Source organism: Phoxinus phoxinus (assembly GCF_949152265.1).
Source record: "Phoxinus phoxinus genome assembly, chromosome: 1".
Classification (NCBI taxonomy): domain Eukaryota; kingdom Metazoa; phylum Chordata; class Actinopteri; order Cypriniformes; family Leuciscidae; genus Phoxinus; species Phoxinus phoxinus.
The window spans coordinates 14,485,390-14,503,961 of record NC_136876.1 but is presented as its reverse complement, the minus strand read 5'-3'; the positions used below and the strand labels follow the sequence as shown (position 1 = coordinate 14,503,961).

General features: G+C 41.9%; 1 protein-coding gene across 1 annotated transcript; it reads left to right on the top strand.

Annotated features, from left to right (window-relative positions):
* The first annotated feature begins 1,759 nt into the window (after positions 1-1,759).
* LOC306994393 (immunoglobulin lambda-1 light chain-like) lies at positions 1,760-17,904 on the top strand. The gene is made up of 4 exons (XM_079604866.1): positions 1,760-1,906; positions 1,990-2,322; positions 15,999-16,028; positions 17,247-17,904. The coding sequence occupies exons 1-4, from the start codon at positions 1,864-1,866 to the stop codon at positions 17,570-17,572; spliced, it is 732 nt and encodes a 243-aa protein (XP_079460992.1). The 5' UTR covers positions 1,760-1,863; the 3' UTR covers positions 17,573-17,904.
* Positions 17,905-18,572: the final 668 nt, after the last annotated feature.

Genomic DNA, 18,572 nt, shown 5'->3' with positions numbered 1-18,572 from the left:
CTCAAAAAAATTAATTGTTGAATGAACATGATTTAATCGTAGCGCCCATTATACTTTAATTTTTGGGTTTTGGTTCTGCAATTAAAGATATTTGGCAATGCATTTGTTTGCATTTTCTTTCATAGACATGCATGACTCTCTCTCAGGATACACCTGCACAATATGTGCCTCATAATTTCAGCTTTATGTAAATCATGATGTTCCTCTGAGCTCTTTCAGAACTGAAACACACAAACTTAGTCTAAGAAGTCACCAGCTGCACAGATCACAGAGAAATATACTTCATATACACAAAACCACATAGTAATTAACATGATTTTGTGATATCTAATCAATGCTTTTATTTTACATCACATTTCTTACTCATTTATAACTTTTACTGCATAATATCAAACATATATTTCTGTAATTGAGAATCAGGGAACTTTTAAAAATAACATAAGTCATTTATAATAAATACTGCAATATTTCATAAAAATATGAATTGTCCATTTTGATTTCATGGTGACTTTAACATTTGGAAATCTGATCAAATAGTAAGGAATGGTTATGTGGAATGACAGAAGAGAGAAAGACAAAACTGCAGTCAAGAGCATTTCATTATGAAGCACATATAGTTTCTTCTGCTGATTTTGATTAATGCAGATTATCCATACAGAGAGTGTATATACTGGATAATGCAGCAATAAAAGTATATTACGATTTTAAAAGGAGAGCATATTGCATGATTTAACGAACATCAATATGACATAATGCAATATTTGACAAGTTGTTTTAACTATTAGGTTTAGCTATTCACTTTACATGTGTTTTATTCTGTCCTTTAGGTTGAAGCTCCTTCATAATAACTCACATTTGTAGCTGGATGTAAATTGTGTTTTCTCTGTTTTCACTCATGATGGAGAGACACAGACGAGTTTTACTGACCTGCAGGTTCTCACGAGACAAACCGCAATCATAAACTATATATTTTCATGAATACCTGAACAAATATTCAGTCAAATAAAAATTGAAACAGGTCTTCTAAATTGAATGAAATTCTTGTCTTGAAATCCTGTGCTGAGTTTAAATGTGTGACAATCAGCAGCTGGAGTGCCCGCGTGAGCCACTGGGGGGCATTCCTTCTCTATTTTTCATTCCTTCTTATGGTTTTACTTGGTCTGATTATGCTTTATGTCTTTCACCTGTTTTTGATTATGCTTGTTAGCTTCTCTGATTTAAGCCTTGGTTTTCCTTTGTCTCTTTGCTAAGTGTTGTTAGACAGTCATGCTGCAAGTCTGAGCTATTTCATTGTATCCTGTTTTAGTCTGAGTTTCCCTGTTTCCTGGACACCTTGCCTGTATCTAGTTTACCCGTTTGCCTTGCCCCTGTATTGTACTTCTGCTATATTTGACCTGGACTTTGACCCTCTGCCTGTTTATTCGTTGTTACCTGGATCATCCTTTATTAAAGCCTGCATTTGGATCTCCTCTGTCTGTGTCCACGTGCAGTTTCATGACAAAATGATTCAGTGAACAAATTTAATTGTAATATTCAGCAGTATCCTTTGAAACTATGAATGAGATGCTTTGAATATTCTTTATATTTTTGTGCATTTTTAATTTTAGTATCAGTCTATAGATTTGATTTCACACATCACCTCTTAGAGAAATTCATCATTTCACAGGAATGGAGGAAACATTAGGATTTTTTCCCCCCATATGTGAAGATATTACTGAGATATTAAAGCAGCGTCTGGATGAAATGATTGGCTGAACTCCAGTGATCGTCACTCTTTCAGAGTTTCTCTTCCTCATATATGAGTCTCTCAGTCTCTCTTATTCTCTTCATCTCTCCACTAAACTCAAACTCTTCACAGGGAAGATGCTGATCATTTTCTACTTCACTCTCCTCACTCTTCTGTCATGTAAGTTATTTCACTACAAACATGTTGTTCTCTCAGGGGTGTCAAAGTTGATGAAATTAATTGTATTGATTATAATTTTTCAGGTGTCAGATCTGCGAAAGTGGTCACACAGAAACCCTCTGTGCTGACAGAACAAAAAGGCAAATCTGTGACTATGGATTGTAACATTGAAACGTACGATGGTTATTATGTCGGCTGGTACAAACAGAGTCCAAATGCAGCTCCTCAGTTTGTGTTGAGAATGCATTTTACAATCAGCTCTCCTGACCTATATGGTGATGGTTTTACATCCAGCCGCTTCACATCTAGAGCTCAGTCAAATATTGACTATAGTCTGATCATCAGTAATGTGGATGTTGGTGATTCTGCAGTGTATTACTGTGGCACGTATTATAGCTCTGCTACTGAGTACGTATCACAGTGATTCACAGCATGACAAAAACCTCCTCACTGCTCACATTCACTTCTGCTTTCACACACATCTCACTTGTTCTTGAATTCAATGTACAATATGGGCAGTTAGTTTACAGTTACATTAGTATATTTAAATAATTTAAACTCTAGAGTGTAACTCTAGAGATGGACTGGTCACCTAGAGGCATGTTGGACATTTATATATTTATTGTTATTTCATATTAGTTTATTTAACAGTGAGGAAAATGTAATGTACATTTTGATGGATGTTTTTACTTTGTATCTATTTTGGATCTATTTTCTTTATTATATATATTAAGAAATTATACAGCATATCTGAAAAAAAGAAAACATGTGAACTGTGACTGTGACACACTTTTTTATATTATTTAATTTCATTCATGATTGTCACGGAACGACCTCTATCGCCTCCCTCTGGCGGCATCAGATCACTTTCCCCTGAGTACTAGGACTGCACTTCCCATCTTCCACCTCCTCACACTCATTATCTACCAGCCCTGTCCCATCCCATTATCAGCGCACCTGTTCTCACTCTGACTCTCTCAGCTCCCTTTATATGCACACTCCCAACTCACCTTCATTGCGAAGTCTTGATTCTGCCACGGCGTTCATTTCCAAGCGATCTCTGTATCTACCCAAGTATTCCTGGTTCTCCGACCCCAGCCTGTGTTTCCAAGGATCCTTCACGAACGTTCTCTGCCTGCCCTGACCCACGCCTGGTAACCACTCTGATTCCTGGATCTCCCTTGCCTGTTCCTAGTCTGCCTTGTCTTTTGCTTCATTGTGTGTTTCAATAAAATTACTGCAAATGGATCCGAATGTCTCAGACTCTCCATCACAGAAGACTTCGCCAACACTGGATCCAGCAGCCCTGCATCAGTTTTCCACAGAACTCTCTAATCAAGGTTCAGTACTGGTGGTTCATCAACGACAGCTGGAGAAATTAACTTCACTCACCGAGGAACTGGTGAGATCCATGCAGTCACTTTCTCCTCAATCCACCGCGGCCACACAGGTCGCTGCACCCCCAGCTCAACCCATGCCCAGTGTGAGTACATCCAATAGTCTCCGTTTATCCCTTCCTGAGAAATATGATGGATCTTCAGCTACGTGCAAGGGGTTCCTGTTGCAATGCACACTGTATATTAATCAACAACCTCACCTCTTCACTAGCGACGATGGCCGTGTGTCCTTCATATGCTCGTTGCTGACTGGAAAAGCCCTGGAATGGGTGACGGCGCTGTGGTCAGGAGGTAATCTCGCTTTTCCCTCTTATGACGATTTTCTCATCCAATTCAGAGAGGTGTTCGAACATCCCGCCGACGGAAAGGACCCGGGTGAGCTGTTGCTGTCTCTTCGTCAGGGAGGATCCTCCGCGGCGAATTACACTCTCACCTTCCGCACTCTCGCTGCTCAGACGGGCTGGGAGGAGAATCCATTACGTCTACTCTACCGTAAGGGACTCAATTCTGATCTACAGGGAGAGCTCGCATGCCGAGATGACGGAAAAACCCTTTCTCAACTCATGGACCTTACCATTCGTCTGGATAACCTCATGCGCGCCCGCCGCACGTCACTCAAACCTCGCATCGCCGAATATTCCTCCGCCAATGCTGAACCAGAACCCATGCAAATCGGCTTCACGCGCCTAACCACTGAGGAGCGCGACCGGAGAATGCGCCGGAACCTCTGCTTGTATTGTGCCAAAGCCGGCCACCTGAGGGCGACATGCCCCGTGAGACCCAGCTCTAATATCTCTCCTGCGGTGAGTCCCAGTCTCCTCACTATGCATTCTCTCACTGTAAAAGTATCTATCAGCACTGATAATGAGACTGTTAACACCATTGCATTGATTGATTCTGGGGCAGCGGGAAATTTCATTGATATCACTTTTGCTAAAGCTCATCATTTCCCTCTCGTTTCATGTGAACCTCAAGTGGCAATAGCAGCCTTGGATGGGCGCCCCCTGGGGTCCGGCAAGATTCAATATATCACTCAACAGTTAACCCTCGATACCGGTTTTCAACATTCTGAGTTAATTCAACTGCTCGCCATAAATTCACCTCAACATCCTGTTGTTCTAGGATTCCCCTGGCTGGAGAAGCACGACCCTCATATCTCGTGGTGCAAGAGAGAAATAATTCAGTGGTCCCCGTTCTGCTCCGCGAACTGCCAGTCCGCTGTCCATGGTCCTGAAGCTGCTCTCGGCCAGTCAGAGAATCCTGATCTCAAGGGCGTTCCCTCTGCCTATCACGACCTCGCTTTGGCTTTCAGCGAGAAGGAAGCATCTCTACTACCACCTCACAGACCAGGGGATTGCGCCATCGAGTTTCTTCCAGGAGCTGTAGCACCCCGTGGGAGAGTCTATCCTTTGTCTCAGCCAGAGACCGACGCCATGAAGACCTACATAGACGAACAGCTCGCCAAGGGTTTCATCACACCTTCCACTTCTCCAGCTTCCGCAGGGTTTTTCTTTGTCAAAAAGAAGGACGGAGGTCTCCGCCCCTGCATAGACTACCGCAATCTTAACGAGGTGACAGTCAAATATCGTTATCCCCTGCCGCTGGTCCCAGCCGCCCTGGAGATTTTTTCACCAAACTAGACCTGAGAAATGCCTACAATCTTATCCGCATTCGAGAGGGGGATGAGTGGAAGACGGCCTTCTCCACGACGACTGGGCACTACGAGTACCGGGTTATGCCGTTCGGGCTGTCCAACAGTCCCTCTGTCTTCCAGGCCTTCGTCAATGACATCTTCCGGGACATGTTGAATCACAAGGTCATAGTCTACATTGACGACATCATGATTTATTCCGAGACTCTTGCAGAACACGTCAGGGATGTGCGCGCCGTGCTCCAGCGTCTTATTGACAATCAACTATACGCCAAGGTCCAGAAGTGTGAGTTCCACCAGACCCGTATTTCATTCCTGGGGTACGTCATTAGTTCCGAGGGCGTCATGATGGATGATCACAAGGTAAAGGCTGTGGTCGACTGGCCTCGACCCACCACTGTGAAGGAGCTTCAGCGTTTCTTGGGCTTTGCAAACTTCTACCGGAGGTTCATCCGGAACTTCAGCATGACGACAGCTCCTCTCACGTCCCTCCTTCGGGGGGGGGGGCAACGTTTAAGGTGGTCTCCTGAATGTACGTCCGCCTTCGAGAAGCTCAAGGAGAGATTTACCACAGCTCCCATTCTCCATCACCCAGATCCCGAGAGCGAGTTCATTGTGGAGGTGGACGCATCAAACTCAGGAGTAGGTGCCATCCTCTCGCAGCGTCACGGGAATCCTGCCAAAATGTTTCCTTGCGCCTTCCACTCTCGCAAACTCACCTCTGCTGAGCGCAACTACGATGTTGGGGACAGAGAACTTCTGGCCATGAAGGCTGCCTTTGAGGAGTGGAGACATTGGCTAGAGGGCGCACGTCTACCCTTCACGGTCCTCACTGATCATCGCAACCTCGAATACATCAAGTCAGCGAAGCGACTGAATTCCCGGCAGGCTAGGTGGTCACTATTCTTTACAAGATTTAACTTCAAGATCACGTATCGCCCAGGATCCAAGAATGGGAAAGCCGACGCTCTGTCTCGTCAGTTTGACGGAGCCACTGATATCTCACAGCCAGAGCCCATCCTGCCTCCGACCCTCATCGTAGCCCCAGTCCTTTGGGATATCATGTCAGAGATTTCGGCGGCACAGAACAATCTCCCTGCTCCTTCAGAATGTCCTCCTGACCGGGTGTTTGTACCTCTGGATCTCCGCACCCGTGTCCTTCAATGGGTACATTGCACACCCAGTGCTGGTCATCCAGGGATTTCTGCTACCATCCAGCTGGTAACCAACCGTTTCTGGTGGCCCTCAGTCCATGCTGACACCGTAAAGTTTATTCATCAGTGTACCACTTGTAACATGGTGAAAGCCTCTCACCTGAAGCCAGCAGGTCTACTACAACCACTTCCGATCCCCCGGCGACCCTGGTCCCACATTGCAGTGGATTTCGTCACCGACCTGCCAGCTTCCCAGGGCTTCACCACCGTCCTCTCCGTGGTGGACCGTTTCTCCAAAGCATGCCGCTTCATACCCATGGCCGGCCTGCCTACAGCCCTCCAAACCGCTGAGTCACTCCTTCAACACGTCTTCCGTTTGTATGGCCTGCCCGAGGACGTGGTGTCCGACAGGGGGACCCAGTTCACATCTCGGGTATGGAGAGCACTCTGCAGCAAACTAAACATTAACGTCAGTCTCACCTCTGGTTATCACCCGCAGGCCAACGGACAGGTGGAGAGACTTAACCAGGACCTCACACGTTTCCTCCGCACCTACTGCCATCAGAATCAACAGGATTGGAGCAGGTTCCTCGTCTGGGCTGAATACGCCCAGAACTCCCTCCGCAAGCCCTCGACCGGTCTCACTCCATTCCAGTGCGTGCTGGGGTTCCAACCTCCCTTGTTTCCCTGGTCTGGTGAACCCACAGATCTCCCTGCGGTGGACACTTGGTTAAGGAGGAGTGAGGAGACTTGGAACACTGCCCACGTTCATCTTCAGCGTGCTGTGCGTCAGTTCAGAAGACAGGCAGATCGACGCAGAAGAGGCGGCCCCCTCTTCAGGCCGGGCCAGTGGGCATGGTTGTCCACTCAGAACCTTCGTCTCCGACTTCCTTGCAAAAAACTATCTCCCCGCTTCATTGGACCATTCCGTATCCTTAGACGAATCACTCCCGTTTCGTACAGGTTAGCACTCCCTGCCTCATACCGCATCTCACCCACTTTCCATGTCTCTCTTCTCAGACCCGCCACTACACCCAGGAGTGAGAGCAACCCAGAGGACGCTACCAGGAGTACTCCTCCCATCGACGTCGGGAGCGAGGAGATCTACCAGGTTCGGGAGGTTCTGGACTCCAGGCGGCGCGGCGGGGTTCTTCAGTACCTCATCGACTGGGAGGGGTGCGGTCCTGAGGAGCGCTCGTGGGTGAGGTCCCAGAACATCTTGGACCCTGCGCTTCTGACCACTTTCCATCAAGACCACCCTGACCGTCCAGCTTCTAGACCCCGAGGGAGACCCCGTCGTCGTCCAGGCCCTCGCTTCCGGAGCCGCTCGCAGGGGGGGGGCTCTGTCACGGAACGACCTCTATCGCCTCCCTCTGGCGGCATCAGATCACTTTCCCCTGAGTACTAGGACTGCACTTCCCATCTTCCACCTCCTCACACTCATTATCTACCAGCCCTGTCCCATCCCATTATCAGCGCACCTGTTCTCACTCTGACTCTCTCAGCTCCCTTTATATGCACACTCCCAACTCACCTTCATTGCGAAGTCTTGATTCTGCCACGGCGTTCATTTCCAAGCGATCTCTGTATCTACCCAAGTATTCCTGGTTCTCCGACCCCAGCCTGTGTTTCCAAGGATCCTTCACGAACGTTCTCTGCCTGCCCTGACCCACGCCTGGTAACCACTCTGATTCCTGGATCTCCCTTGCCTGTTCCTAGTCTGCCTTGTCTTTTGCTTCATTGTGTGTTTCAATAAAATTACTGCAAATGGATCCGAATGTCTCAGACTCTCCATCACAATGATAAGCTTATTATTATAGACCTTTAAAAAGCATAATAAACCATATTCAAATATCACAGTGTCTCATTAAAAAATATATTAACATGTATTAGGAATATTATATACACCACTGATTAACACTATATTCCAAAGGGGGAAAAAACCTGATTAATTTTTAAATTGTTGTATTACAGTTTTTCTCAGTCGATTGGACACATTTCTCTAAACTCAGTTCACTGCTCTCAGAACAATAAACACTGTCATCTAAACACACTCTTATCTTACAGCCAAACAGTTCATGAAGCTCTGTGTTTAAAAAAGGAAATACTATCATCAAAACTACAGGTGTTCTCTGTTGATTTAATAACATATTCAGCTACACAGAAATACACTAATGAAAATGCATTTTGTCATAAAATTATTAAATGAGGAATTTTGATTTATGTTTTTTCCCCTACTCCCAAATAATGATACACAATACACAAATATGCAGCAGATGTTTGCTGTTGTCCAGTTCTGCGATCACTCAACTTTATTGATCAAGTCTCTGATTTACATCTGGCCAGAGAATTTCACACAGAATATAATCTAATCATGCATTATTATCATCCATGGTTCTTCTGCCTCAACATCTCACAGGACTCTTCTGTTGTGGTTGATGGTGTTGTTTAAAAATGATTTGCTCTTATTCCATTCAAAACATACTTGGTCATCCTTAGTGTTCTTGAACTTAAAAATGTTTGGGCATTTACAGAAATTGCCCCTCTGAATCTCTCAAAACTACAACTATCAATAATATAGTACAATACTCATAAATATAGAAGTGTTATATATATTTAGTTTTTCTCAAGAAGAATCCAGGATTTATTACTGTACATGGTTAATTATAGGATTATTTCCATTTCATTTTTGTCTGTAGAAGTCTGAAGTCTGTAGTCTGTAACTTCTACGTCTCTTCACTCATCTTTCATCCCTTCCTTTCTGTTCATGTCTTTTTACAATTTCTCCTCTTATTCTTTCCACAACACCAATGTCCTCCACTTCACCCATCTCTTCTCTCTCTCCTTTTCTTAACCTCTTCATCTCTTTATACCCGTTTCACTCTTCCTCTCCCATTCCTCAACTCTCTCCACCATCTTCCACACTTACATCCTTTCTTTTCCCCTTTTAATGCTTATTCTTAATTTTTTATTTGCATAACAATGTTTGCGACTTTTAAAATAGTTTTTATTGTTAATGCAATAGTGATAGCTGAGTAAATGAAAAACTGCATTTCCAGTGATGTGTGTGTTATTAAAGGAACACTTCACCCATTTGCATTAGACTTTGTATCTTTAGAAACCCAGTCACATTTTCGAATGGTCATGGTTTATTCCCTTATTTTCCCCTGAGATGGGAGAAATAAGGATTTAAGTGTTCCACTTCCTGCTTTTTATGACGCAAAAATCGTCATTTTGCGTCATAAAAAGCAGGAAGTCAAATTTCTTTGAATAAGGGTAAGACTACAAACACTAGCTCATCATTTATCCAGTAGAAGGCGCTGTTCCGCATGTTTTCAACCCGCCCATAGAGGGATCTCACTAACAGAATGTACATATAGTGTCAGCCATTCTTTATTTGGAAGCTAAGCTAACAGGTTCTTATTCTGTGGAGAAAGCTGAGTAGTAGCGGTGACCATCCTCTTTTTCCCGGACTCGTCCGGCCGTCGAGATGGTGCAAAATGTCTGGGATTCGGCTTTTGCTTTCTGCAGTCGCATTCATAGTTTACATGCACACATTTTGTTTCAATCTAACTGAATTCATCCCGATCGGTGAATCTGAATGTAGTGTTTACATGAACGCTAAACAAGTGATCGTTTGATGTGCGTTTTAACATTGCTAGGAAAATTCCCGCTCCTCCTTGAGAGATACGAGACCGCTGCGTCTCACAGGCGCCGGCGCCACTCATCAGTAATCACGCCACCGGGCTCGCATCGTTCTCCGCGGCCGTCAGTCTCGTTCCTGCTCGCCACAGTAAACATGAGGAATGGCGACTGAAGAACGCAAAAGCCGAATCCTGGACATTTTGGGCGACATCAAAATACTGGGCAGACTCACGGAGACTCACTAGTAGCATAGCCTTGTTGTTTACTGCGATCTCTTACCGGTAGGCGTGGCCTCCTAGGGCAGCGAAGCAAGTGCATTCTGGGAGTTGTTGTCTTTCATCCCCATAAGCCAAAAATACATTTTCTGACTTTTCTCAGTCTAGAAGGCTCCAAATTCAAAAATAATTTCACATTTCTTCTACATAAATGACCCATTTTAAATACACATTCATCTTTCCAGAGGTGAAGTGTTCCTTTAACCATCAGATTGGCCTACTAGTTTGGGGCCAATTGAAATCATGATATGTTCAATTGAGAATATGACAAACTTACAATCTGTTTAGGGACAATTGTAAAGTGTTCAGATCACTGTGTTAATTGATTTGAGAGCAGTGATCTGAGTTTGCAGAAATCCCACTGCGCAATGTGGCGTCGGAGTGACGTCTTTTCTATGACATTTTTGAACGTCCAATTTCGGTCCACTGAAGGTTTTTTTTTTGTAACGCCAGACGACGTCTTTTTTTTTTCGACATCTACCGCACGTCTAATGTTGACATCCGTGGGACCTCCGTGTAAGGGTTATTTATAGTCCAAATGTGGTCGTTTGTGGACGTCTTTTCAACATCAAATTTAACGTTGTTTTTATAAAACTTCTATAACTGTAGTCCCATGTTTCAAAAGGGTGGAGGACGTGTTTTCTGTACCATTGTATTTACATCTATGCATTTGGCAGTTGCTTTTTATTCAAAGTGACTTACATTGCATTACACATTTATATTCCTATCAGTTCTTGCTTTCCCTGGGAATCAAACCCATTGCGGTTGCGTTGCCAGCACCAATGCTCTGCTGAGATACAGGAAACCTATATTAAACTGCGTTTCCAGTTATCACCTGGTGCTGAGCAATCAAATGGAGTTTATTTGAGTTGATTTAATCTACGGCTTTGACTAAAAGTCAGTTGTAGTTCTTGTGTTTCTCTTTCCTTCAGTGATTCTGCTTGTTGACAGCAGGTGTTCATCATTAATGTTCAATCATCACTTAATTAATCACTTAATTATCTCATTAACTTTAACACTGATTCAGTGTTATTTTAACACTCTGTAGAGTGGGACCATATGTGCTCTGAGCAGTGTTGATTTAACACTGGGGATTTTGCTGTGTACCGCACGTCTAATGTTGACATCCGTGGGACCTCCGTGTAAGGGTTATTTATACACGGGTTTCTGTGCAACGTCATCACATAGATGCGCGCGCATCTAAGAGGCAGAAAGCAACAGTCTTTACGGCTATATCTAGCAGAAGCAGAGATGACGCGGAGCTGTAGTGATGTAAACTAACCTAAATGCATAGGGTATGTCATGTTTTTTATGATTCGCAAACTTAGTTGGACAATTTCATACTAGTCAACTAACTAACGTTTTACATAATGTAATATTAATATGCAAATGAAACACAAGCAAACAGATTCAACTCTGAAATTGCAGTTTATTATTGAGTCAACAAGAATTTACAAACAATGCGAAATCTACATTAATTACAATGTTCTTTTACAGAACTCGGCATAACATATAGCGGTCTTGCCTCTTGGATGCGCGGCGCGCGCATCCGGTATTGTTTGTATACAAGAAATCTGTGTATAGTCCAAATGTGGTCGTTTGTGGACGTCTTTTCAACATCAAATTTAACGTTGTTTTTATACAACTTCTATAACTGTAGTCCCATGTTTCAAAAGGGTGGAGGACGTGTTTTCTGTACCATTGTATTTACATCTATGCATTTGGCAGATGCTTTTTATCCAAAGTGACTTACATTGCATTACACATTTATATTCCTATCAGTTCTTGCTTTCCCTGGGAATCAAACCCATGATCCTGCGTTGCAAGCACCAATGCTCTACTGGTTGAGATACAGGAAAACTATATTAAACTGCGTCTCCAGTTATCACCTGCTGAGCAATCAAATGGAGTTTTTAGAAAACGATCTTAAATAATTATTAATAATCTGCATTCATATGTATTAATCATGTTGATAACAACAATGTTGATATTTGTAAATAAAACAAATTATATATTAATCATGTAAATTTCCTGCACCTGTCATAGACGTCCAAATCACGTCAAAAAAATTACACATTTCAAAAGTCAAATGTTGAATGTCAATATGACGTCCAAGTTGTGTCATGGTTGGACGTCCAAATTGTGGATCTAGTTTGGACGTTGAATAGATGTCCAGAATTGGTCATGGACCCAATATAGACATGATCTGCACGTCTATCCGACATCCAATGTTTAGTGGGAATCCATTGAGAAAAACTTCAACACATTTTCCTCAGTGATGAAGTGAGAAGCTCATTTATAATAGACAATAAATATAATTTAGAATAGACAATCGTGTCTATTGGCAGATGTGTCAGATGTGGGCGTGTCTATTGGCAGATGTGGGCGTGTCTGTTGTGTGATGTGGGCGTGTCTTTCAGTGGCTCCTCCCTCTCAGAGATCTTGACTGTCTTAAAGTTTCTCTCTCTGATCCTCTCAGCATTATTCTGCAGCACTGCTCATCTTTATACGTCACACGGACCAAATCACAAGATGATCACAATAATCTGTGCTTTCTTTACTCTTCTGACCTGTAAGTTTTCATCACATCTGATATCAGGTTTAAAGTGTTTTGACACAATCTCATATAAAGGTTATGTTTATTCTGCAGGTGTCAGTGGAGTGACTGTAGTGACTCAGAGTCCATTAATCTCAGTCAATAAAGGAGAAACGGCTAAACTGGACTGTAATCTGGGGACAGTAGCTAATGCTGCTGCTAGATGGTACAAACAGACTCCAGGAGGAGTTCCTCAATATGTGTTAAGATTTTATCATGGCTCGAGCTCTCCATCATATGGATCTGGTTTCTCTGCTCCTAAATTCACATCAACACATTCATCTAAATCAGATTATAGTCTGATCATCAGTAATGTGGATGTTGGTGATTCTGCAGTGTATTACTGTAACACATGGGATGACACTGCTAAAGAGTACGTATCACAGTGATTCACAGCATGACAAAAACCTCCTCACTGCTCACATTCACTTCTGCTTCTAGACAACAGATGATAAGAGCGATACTTCACTTCTCAGATCCATGATGAATTACAAACTAATCACAGATGCTGAGAATATTCTCCAATTTCTTTATTCTGCCCTGTAAGTAATTGTTTAGAGAAATATTTTTATATATATAAAAATAAAATAATAATAATAATAATAATAAAAATCATGACAGGATAGTGTTAAATGTGCTTCTGAAGCTACAGCAGTTTCTCATCTCTGGTCCTCAGGTGTAAAGACACACTTTCTCGAAGTGACCACAGCATGTTCCCTTCACTAACTTACAGTATTTGATGGATTCAGTTGTTCACTTTCGTTTGAAACGCCCCGACAAACGGCATCTCCGTCCCAAAGTGAATTCACTCAGTGTGAACAACAGATTACTCTCATCTTTGGCCGCAAATAATCATGCAATCTCATCTACAAATGAACAACAATAACAAAGCAAAGAATGAATGTCAGCAATTGGTGAAAAAAAAGACACACAATCACTTTATCTCGTGTCTTATAGCTGGAAATTCCTCATGTTGACCAAAACTGCGTAAAAACTGCTGCTTATGATCTTGTTTCTTGACATCACGACACTGAATCACTTGAAGAGCTTTAATGAAGAGAGTTGTGGTTGACTTGAACACAGCATTGCTTTGGATGTCGCAACATCAAATATTTTATTTTTTATTTTCTTTGTATCTTTAGGTCCAGTGTTAAAAATGACAGTGAATCCTAAGCGAATCAGGACGTTGTATTGTTTTCTTTTTTGGTCCGGACCAAAAGAACCAGGAGAACCGAAGTACAAGTGTGAACACACTGAGACACCAGCAGGATTCACTCACTGACACCTCAGAATAACAACAGCCGTATGAAATTGTGTTTCAAAGCACTTTAATGATAACTGTCACTCGAACAACAAACAGGCTGGAGACGTTATGGCTTTCAACACAACGCAGCAAGATTTATTTTCCTCTGCCTTTGTAATATTGGTACATACGGGTAGCCTATATTTACGGAAGTCACGCAGAATCTCTTTTTCAAGCTACCCATGAGCATAGTTATACCCATAGACAGTATATAAGATGGACACAGCGACCCCATAGACTTCAACGGAGAAAAGTGAAGCCCATTTGAAGCACTCACTTCCTGATCGCCAGGTGAACTGCGCAGGCTCAAACTGAGCTTGAACACGTGAGCAACGTGTCTGACAGCTGTCAGTCTTCTAATAGCTGTGCGGAGAGAAATCTGAATCATTCCCTTCCGAATCTCGCAGAGACGGAGAGCGTGAGTATTAGCTGTCCAGGAGCAGCAGTAGGATCAACTTTATCACTCTCTGTGGGCTACTCCCTTCACTTTATCGGACTTTATGCCTCCACGTCCCCCCGATTGCCTGCGAGCTTCTCCGCCGGTCTGTACGGTAATTTCTCTACAGTGCGACAGAGAGTCGCGTGAGTTATGACGCAATCGTTAGCCTATTTTTACAAAAACGGCTTCTACGGGGCCATAACGTAAGGTACAAGGTAATGTAGCCTTTTATACATTGTCGAGTTTCTTTAGAAATAAATAATGGACAAATGGAGTCTTTGGACGCCTCAGATGTAAAGTTATTCGCTGTCAAAGTGACGCAAAAATGAATGGGAGTCAATGGAATGCTAACAGCAGGTGAAGTTCTGCTACAATGGCGGCGCCCGCGGAGGCTTCAGTTTCCGGCGGATGGATTACCCCCTTGGTTATACCATGGTCTGGGCGAATACTCGATTCTGATTGGCTGCAGGGTGTCCGTTAAAAAGTGATAGAGGACACCTAAAGTCGTTCTGGTGAAACTGCCTGTTTACCATTCGAAATTAATAAATAAATGCGCTGCCTACAACAGCTGTGAGTAACCATAGCAACAGGCAGTTGAAAAAAAATGCATTTTTGAACCTGAAGGGTTCTACAAGCTGAGCGGACTATAAATATCTCCGGTTGCTAAGTAAACCGTCAGGCAAGTTATTATTTGTAAAAACTAGATTTAGCCTAATTAAAATATAAACTAATGTTTTAAAAATGTTTTATTTGGCAAGTGACCATGGTATAAGTATGTGTGTAATCACATTTCCAAATGACACCTATCTTAAAGATAACAACATCAACCAATACGTTTTTCCAACAAAACCTTTAACGTTACAACTTTTCTTTTCTTTTCTTTTTTTCTCACAACACAAAGTCTTCCAAGTGTTTGGGCTTTTGATCAGTCCTTTGGGACCTGCAGACCTCTGGGATTGAACTCAGGGTTTTGCTTTCAACACTCCAGCTGGTCCTGAGAGCCCAAACCCGCTGGCTCTGTCACAGTGTCTCCACAAACGGAGTCAGTCCCGCTACACACTGATGTGTCCAAGGAAACATCCCGACTCTGAACTCTCCACCGCCTGAGAGAGAATTTGATCCACGTGTCTACGCACTACTTTGCCAGCTCGAGCATGACCGGGTACGAGAGAGCGCCCATCACCTTGGCAATGATCCCAGAAATCCACTTGGGTGCATAACTATCAAAACAGCTTCACCAACGTGAAAACTCCTAACTTGCCATGTGTTGTCATGAAACTACTTTTGTTTTGTTCGACTCGTAACTTCTGTTGCAAGTCTGGATGCAAAGGATCAAGAGTGGAACACAGTTTACGTCCCAACAGCATCTCTGCAGGACTTATTCCTGTGGTGGACTGTGTGTGATCCTGTAGCTGAACACACGGGCCACTTTGGTCAAATACAGCAAATATGAAGAATAAAACAGCAACATAAATGTGTTTGTGTTTGAATCTGATCCATTTCTCCATGAAATAAATGTGTAAAGGACACAGTCCGCTGAGGTTGAGTGAGTGTTTCACTTCTGTTTGTGTCTCTTCACAGACTGAGGAGGTTTTTGTACGACTGAACATATGAAATGTGTCACTGTGGTATTCGGACAAGGAACAAAACTCATTGTGACTGGTAAGTGATCTTTACACTGTATTTTCATTTTTTAAAATCTTTTCACTGTATTAAATATAGCCTAAACTTCATTATAGATATATAAACTCATTATTGTAGTGAATTTACAGTTAAATGTGTGAATTCAGTCAGAGAAAGTTTTATCAAGCGCCTAACTTTCATCTGTGCTTTTATCTGGTTGTGTTTTTTATTCAATTAATAATTAATAGTATTATTATAGAACATACTTTTTCATGTTGTGATTTAAGGACAAGCATCTACTTTGTGTTTAATTTGATGTATTTTTAAAAATCCTCATTTAACTAATTATGTTCAGTATCTGTGAAGCAACACATGAGAAGTTGACCTGCGGTGTGTGACGTGCTGTTTTACATCTAAAACTGTTTTGCTGAATGTTTTTTAAAATAATTATTATACATGAAGCTTATGAACCATATTACTCAATTTGTACGTTTATGTCACGCTGTAGGACAGTTGAAAATGAGCTGTGAAGGCATAAAGATGATTAAAAATAGTAGAAAATATAGTGTCAGCATCTAAAATATACACTGTGTGCCATATATAAATTCATGTACATTTCAACCCAAAATCTTGATGTAGAAAATAACAATCCAACAAACTACCCACACACATGCACTATTTTACTTTTGTGTTGCAAGTCAATAAAGACGTTGAGATGCATTTTTTAAACATAAATAATTATAATATTATTTATTAATTGAATATTTTGACATGTTGGAATGTGTGAAATTTTCAAAGTTGAAATGTAGTCAGAGTTCAATAAGTCATATGTGTGTCTGAGATGCAGATGTTTGTCCATGTTAATGGTGATTTGTGTTGATGCAGATGTTTGTCCATGTTAATGGTGATTTGTGTTGATGCAGATGTTTGTCCATGTTAATGGTGATTTGTGTTGATGCAGATGTTTGTCCATGTTAATGGTGATTTGTGTTGATGCAGATGTTTGTCCATGTTAATGGTGATTTGTGTTGATGCAGATGCAGATGTTTGTCCATGTTAATGGTGATTTGTGTTGATGCAGATGCAGATGTTTGTCCATGTTAATGGTGATTTGTGTTGATGCAGATGCAGATGTTTGTCCATGTTAATGGTGATTTGTGTTGATGCAGATGCAGATGTTTGTCCATGTTAATGGTGATTTGTGTTGATGCAGATGCAGATGTTTGTCCATGTTAATGGTGATTTGTGTCGATGCAGATGCAGATGTTGCTCCTCCTGTGCTGAACATCCTCCGTTCAACCAGAGAAGATCTGACCAGCTCCAGTAAAGTCACTCTGGTGTGTCTGATCAATCACATGTCTGTGGGTTTTGCTGATGTGCGCTGGCTTGTGAACGGGAACTCGGTTACTACAGGCGTCTTCACCGGCTCTGCTGAACAGCAGCGTGACCAGAAATTCAAGATGAGCAGTTATTTAACCATCGAGAGCTCAGAGTGGGAGAAAGACCAAGATCTGACATGTGAAGCGATTATCGCCTCAAAGACCACCAGCACAAGCATCAAGAAATCTGAATGCAGCGACTAAACTCAGAGAATCTGATGTTGTTTGAGTGATTATGATAGCGAGGAATAATATCTTCTGACGTCGTAGAGTAATATAAATCATGAATATAGAATCTATTAAAAATAGTTCAAGAATGTAACTTAGTGCCTGAATTGTGTCATTTTCTGCGGACAATATTTTGGCTTTAATGATGATGTAAGATGATTTACAACCAGTTTAATAAACCGCATGTTGAACAAACAGTTTTCTTATTGAACTTTTTTGGAGAAATGAAGCATGTAACCATTCAAAATGTATTAACTACTTCCTTACTAAGTCAGTTTTCACTTCTACGATCAATGGAAGAATGAATAATAAAAGTAGTATCATTGTGTAAATCAAATAAACCATGTCTTCAGTTTTAAAATATATAAACCTCAGATCTTCAGTGGAAAGAGCAAATTAAACTAGTAAACTAATATATCATTTGTTTAGAGCACAGCAGAGATGAATGTCGTCTGAATATAGAGACGATCACATGACTGATAATGAGCGAGTGACTCAATGACAAATGAAAAATTACTATTATTTGATACATAAAGTTTCGATCTCAACTATGAGAAACAAAATGCTCCTGGTGGCCTGACATTCATGTGATCCGACATCATGTGAATATGGATGTTGAAGTTATCTTCTAGCAGATGCAGTGAGCTGTGGAGATTTTCTTCAGGACAGGAAGTTGATTCTGACACACAGGAAACACCTGCTGTTATAATCAGCTCTATGTAAATCATCGGTTTCTCTGTGCTCGTTTTATCTGTTCATTCAACCAGACAAGTGCATCAACAGCAAATGATCAGGCAATCTTCATCTCTACATGAACAGTAATAATGGTCAATAAAATGAATTCAAAATACTGGCAAGAATAAAAACAAAATTAACTTACAACACTCAATATAGTAGATTTTGTGACATTGTTTTTGCCTCTCACTGTTTCTAACACTGATTTATGACGGGTTTTAAATATTTCAAGGTACACTGT

Coding starts and splice junctions, on each gene's coding strand:
- LOC306994393 (XM_079604866.1), top strand. CDS start 1,864: ATGCTGATCATTTTCTACTTCACTCTCCTCACTCTTCTGTCAT. Junction 1,907..1,989: donor TCTCCTCACTCTTCTGTCAT/GTAAGTTATTTC, acceptor ATAATTTTTCAG/GTGTCAGATCTGCGAAAGTG. Junction 16,029..17,246: donor AACAAAACTCATTGTGACTG/GTAAGTGATCTT, acceptor GTGTCGATGCAG/ATGCAGATGTTGCTCCTCCT.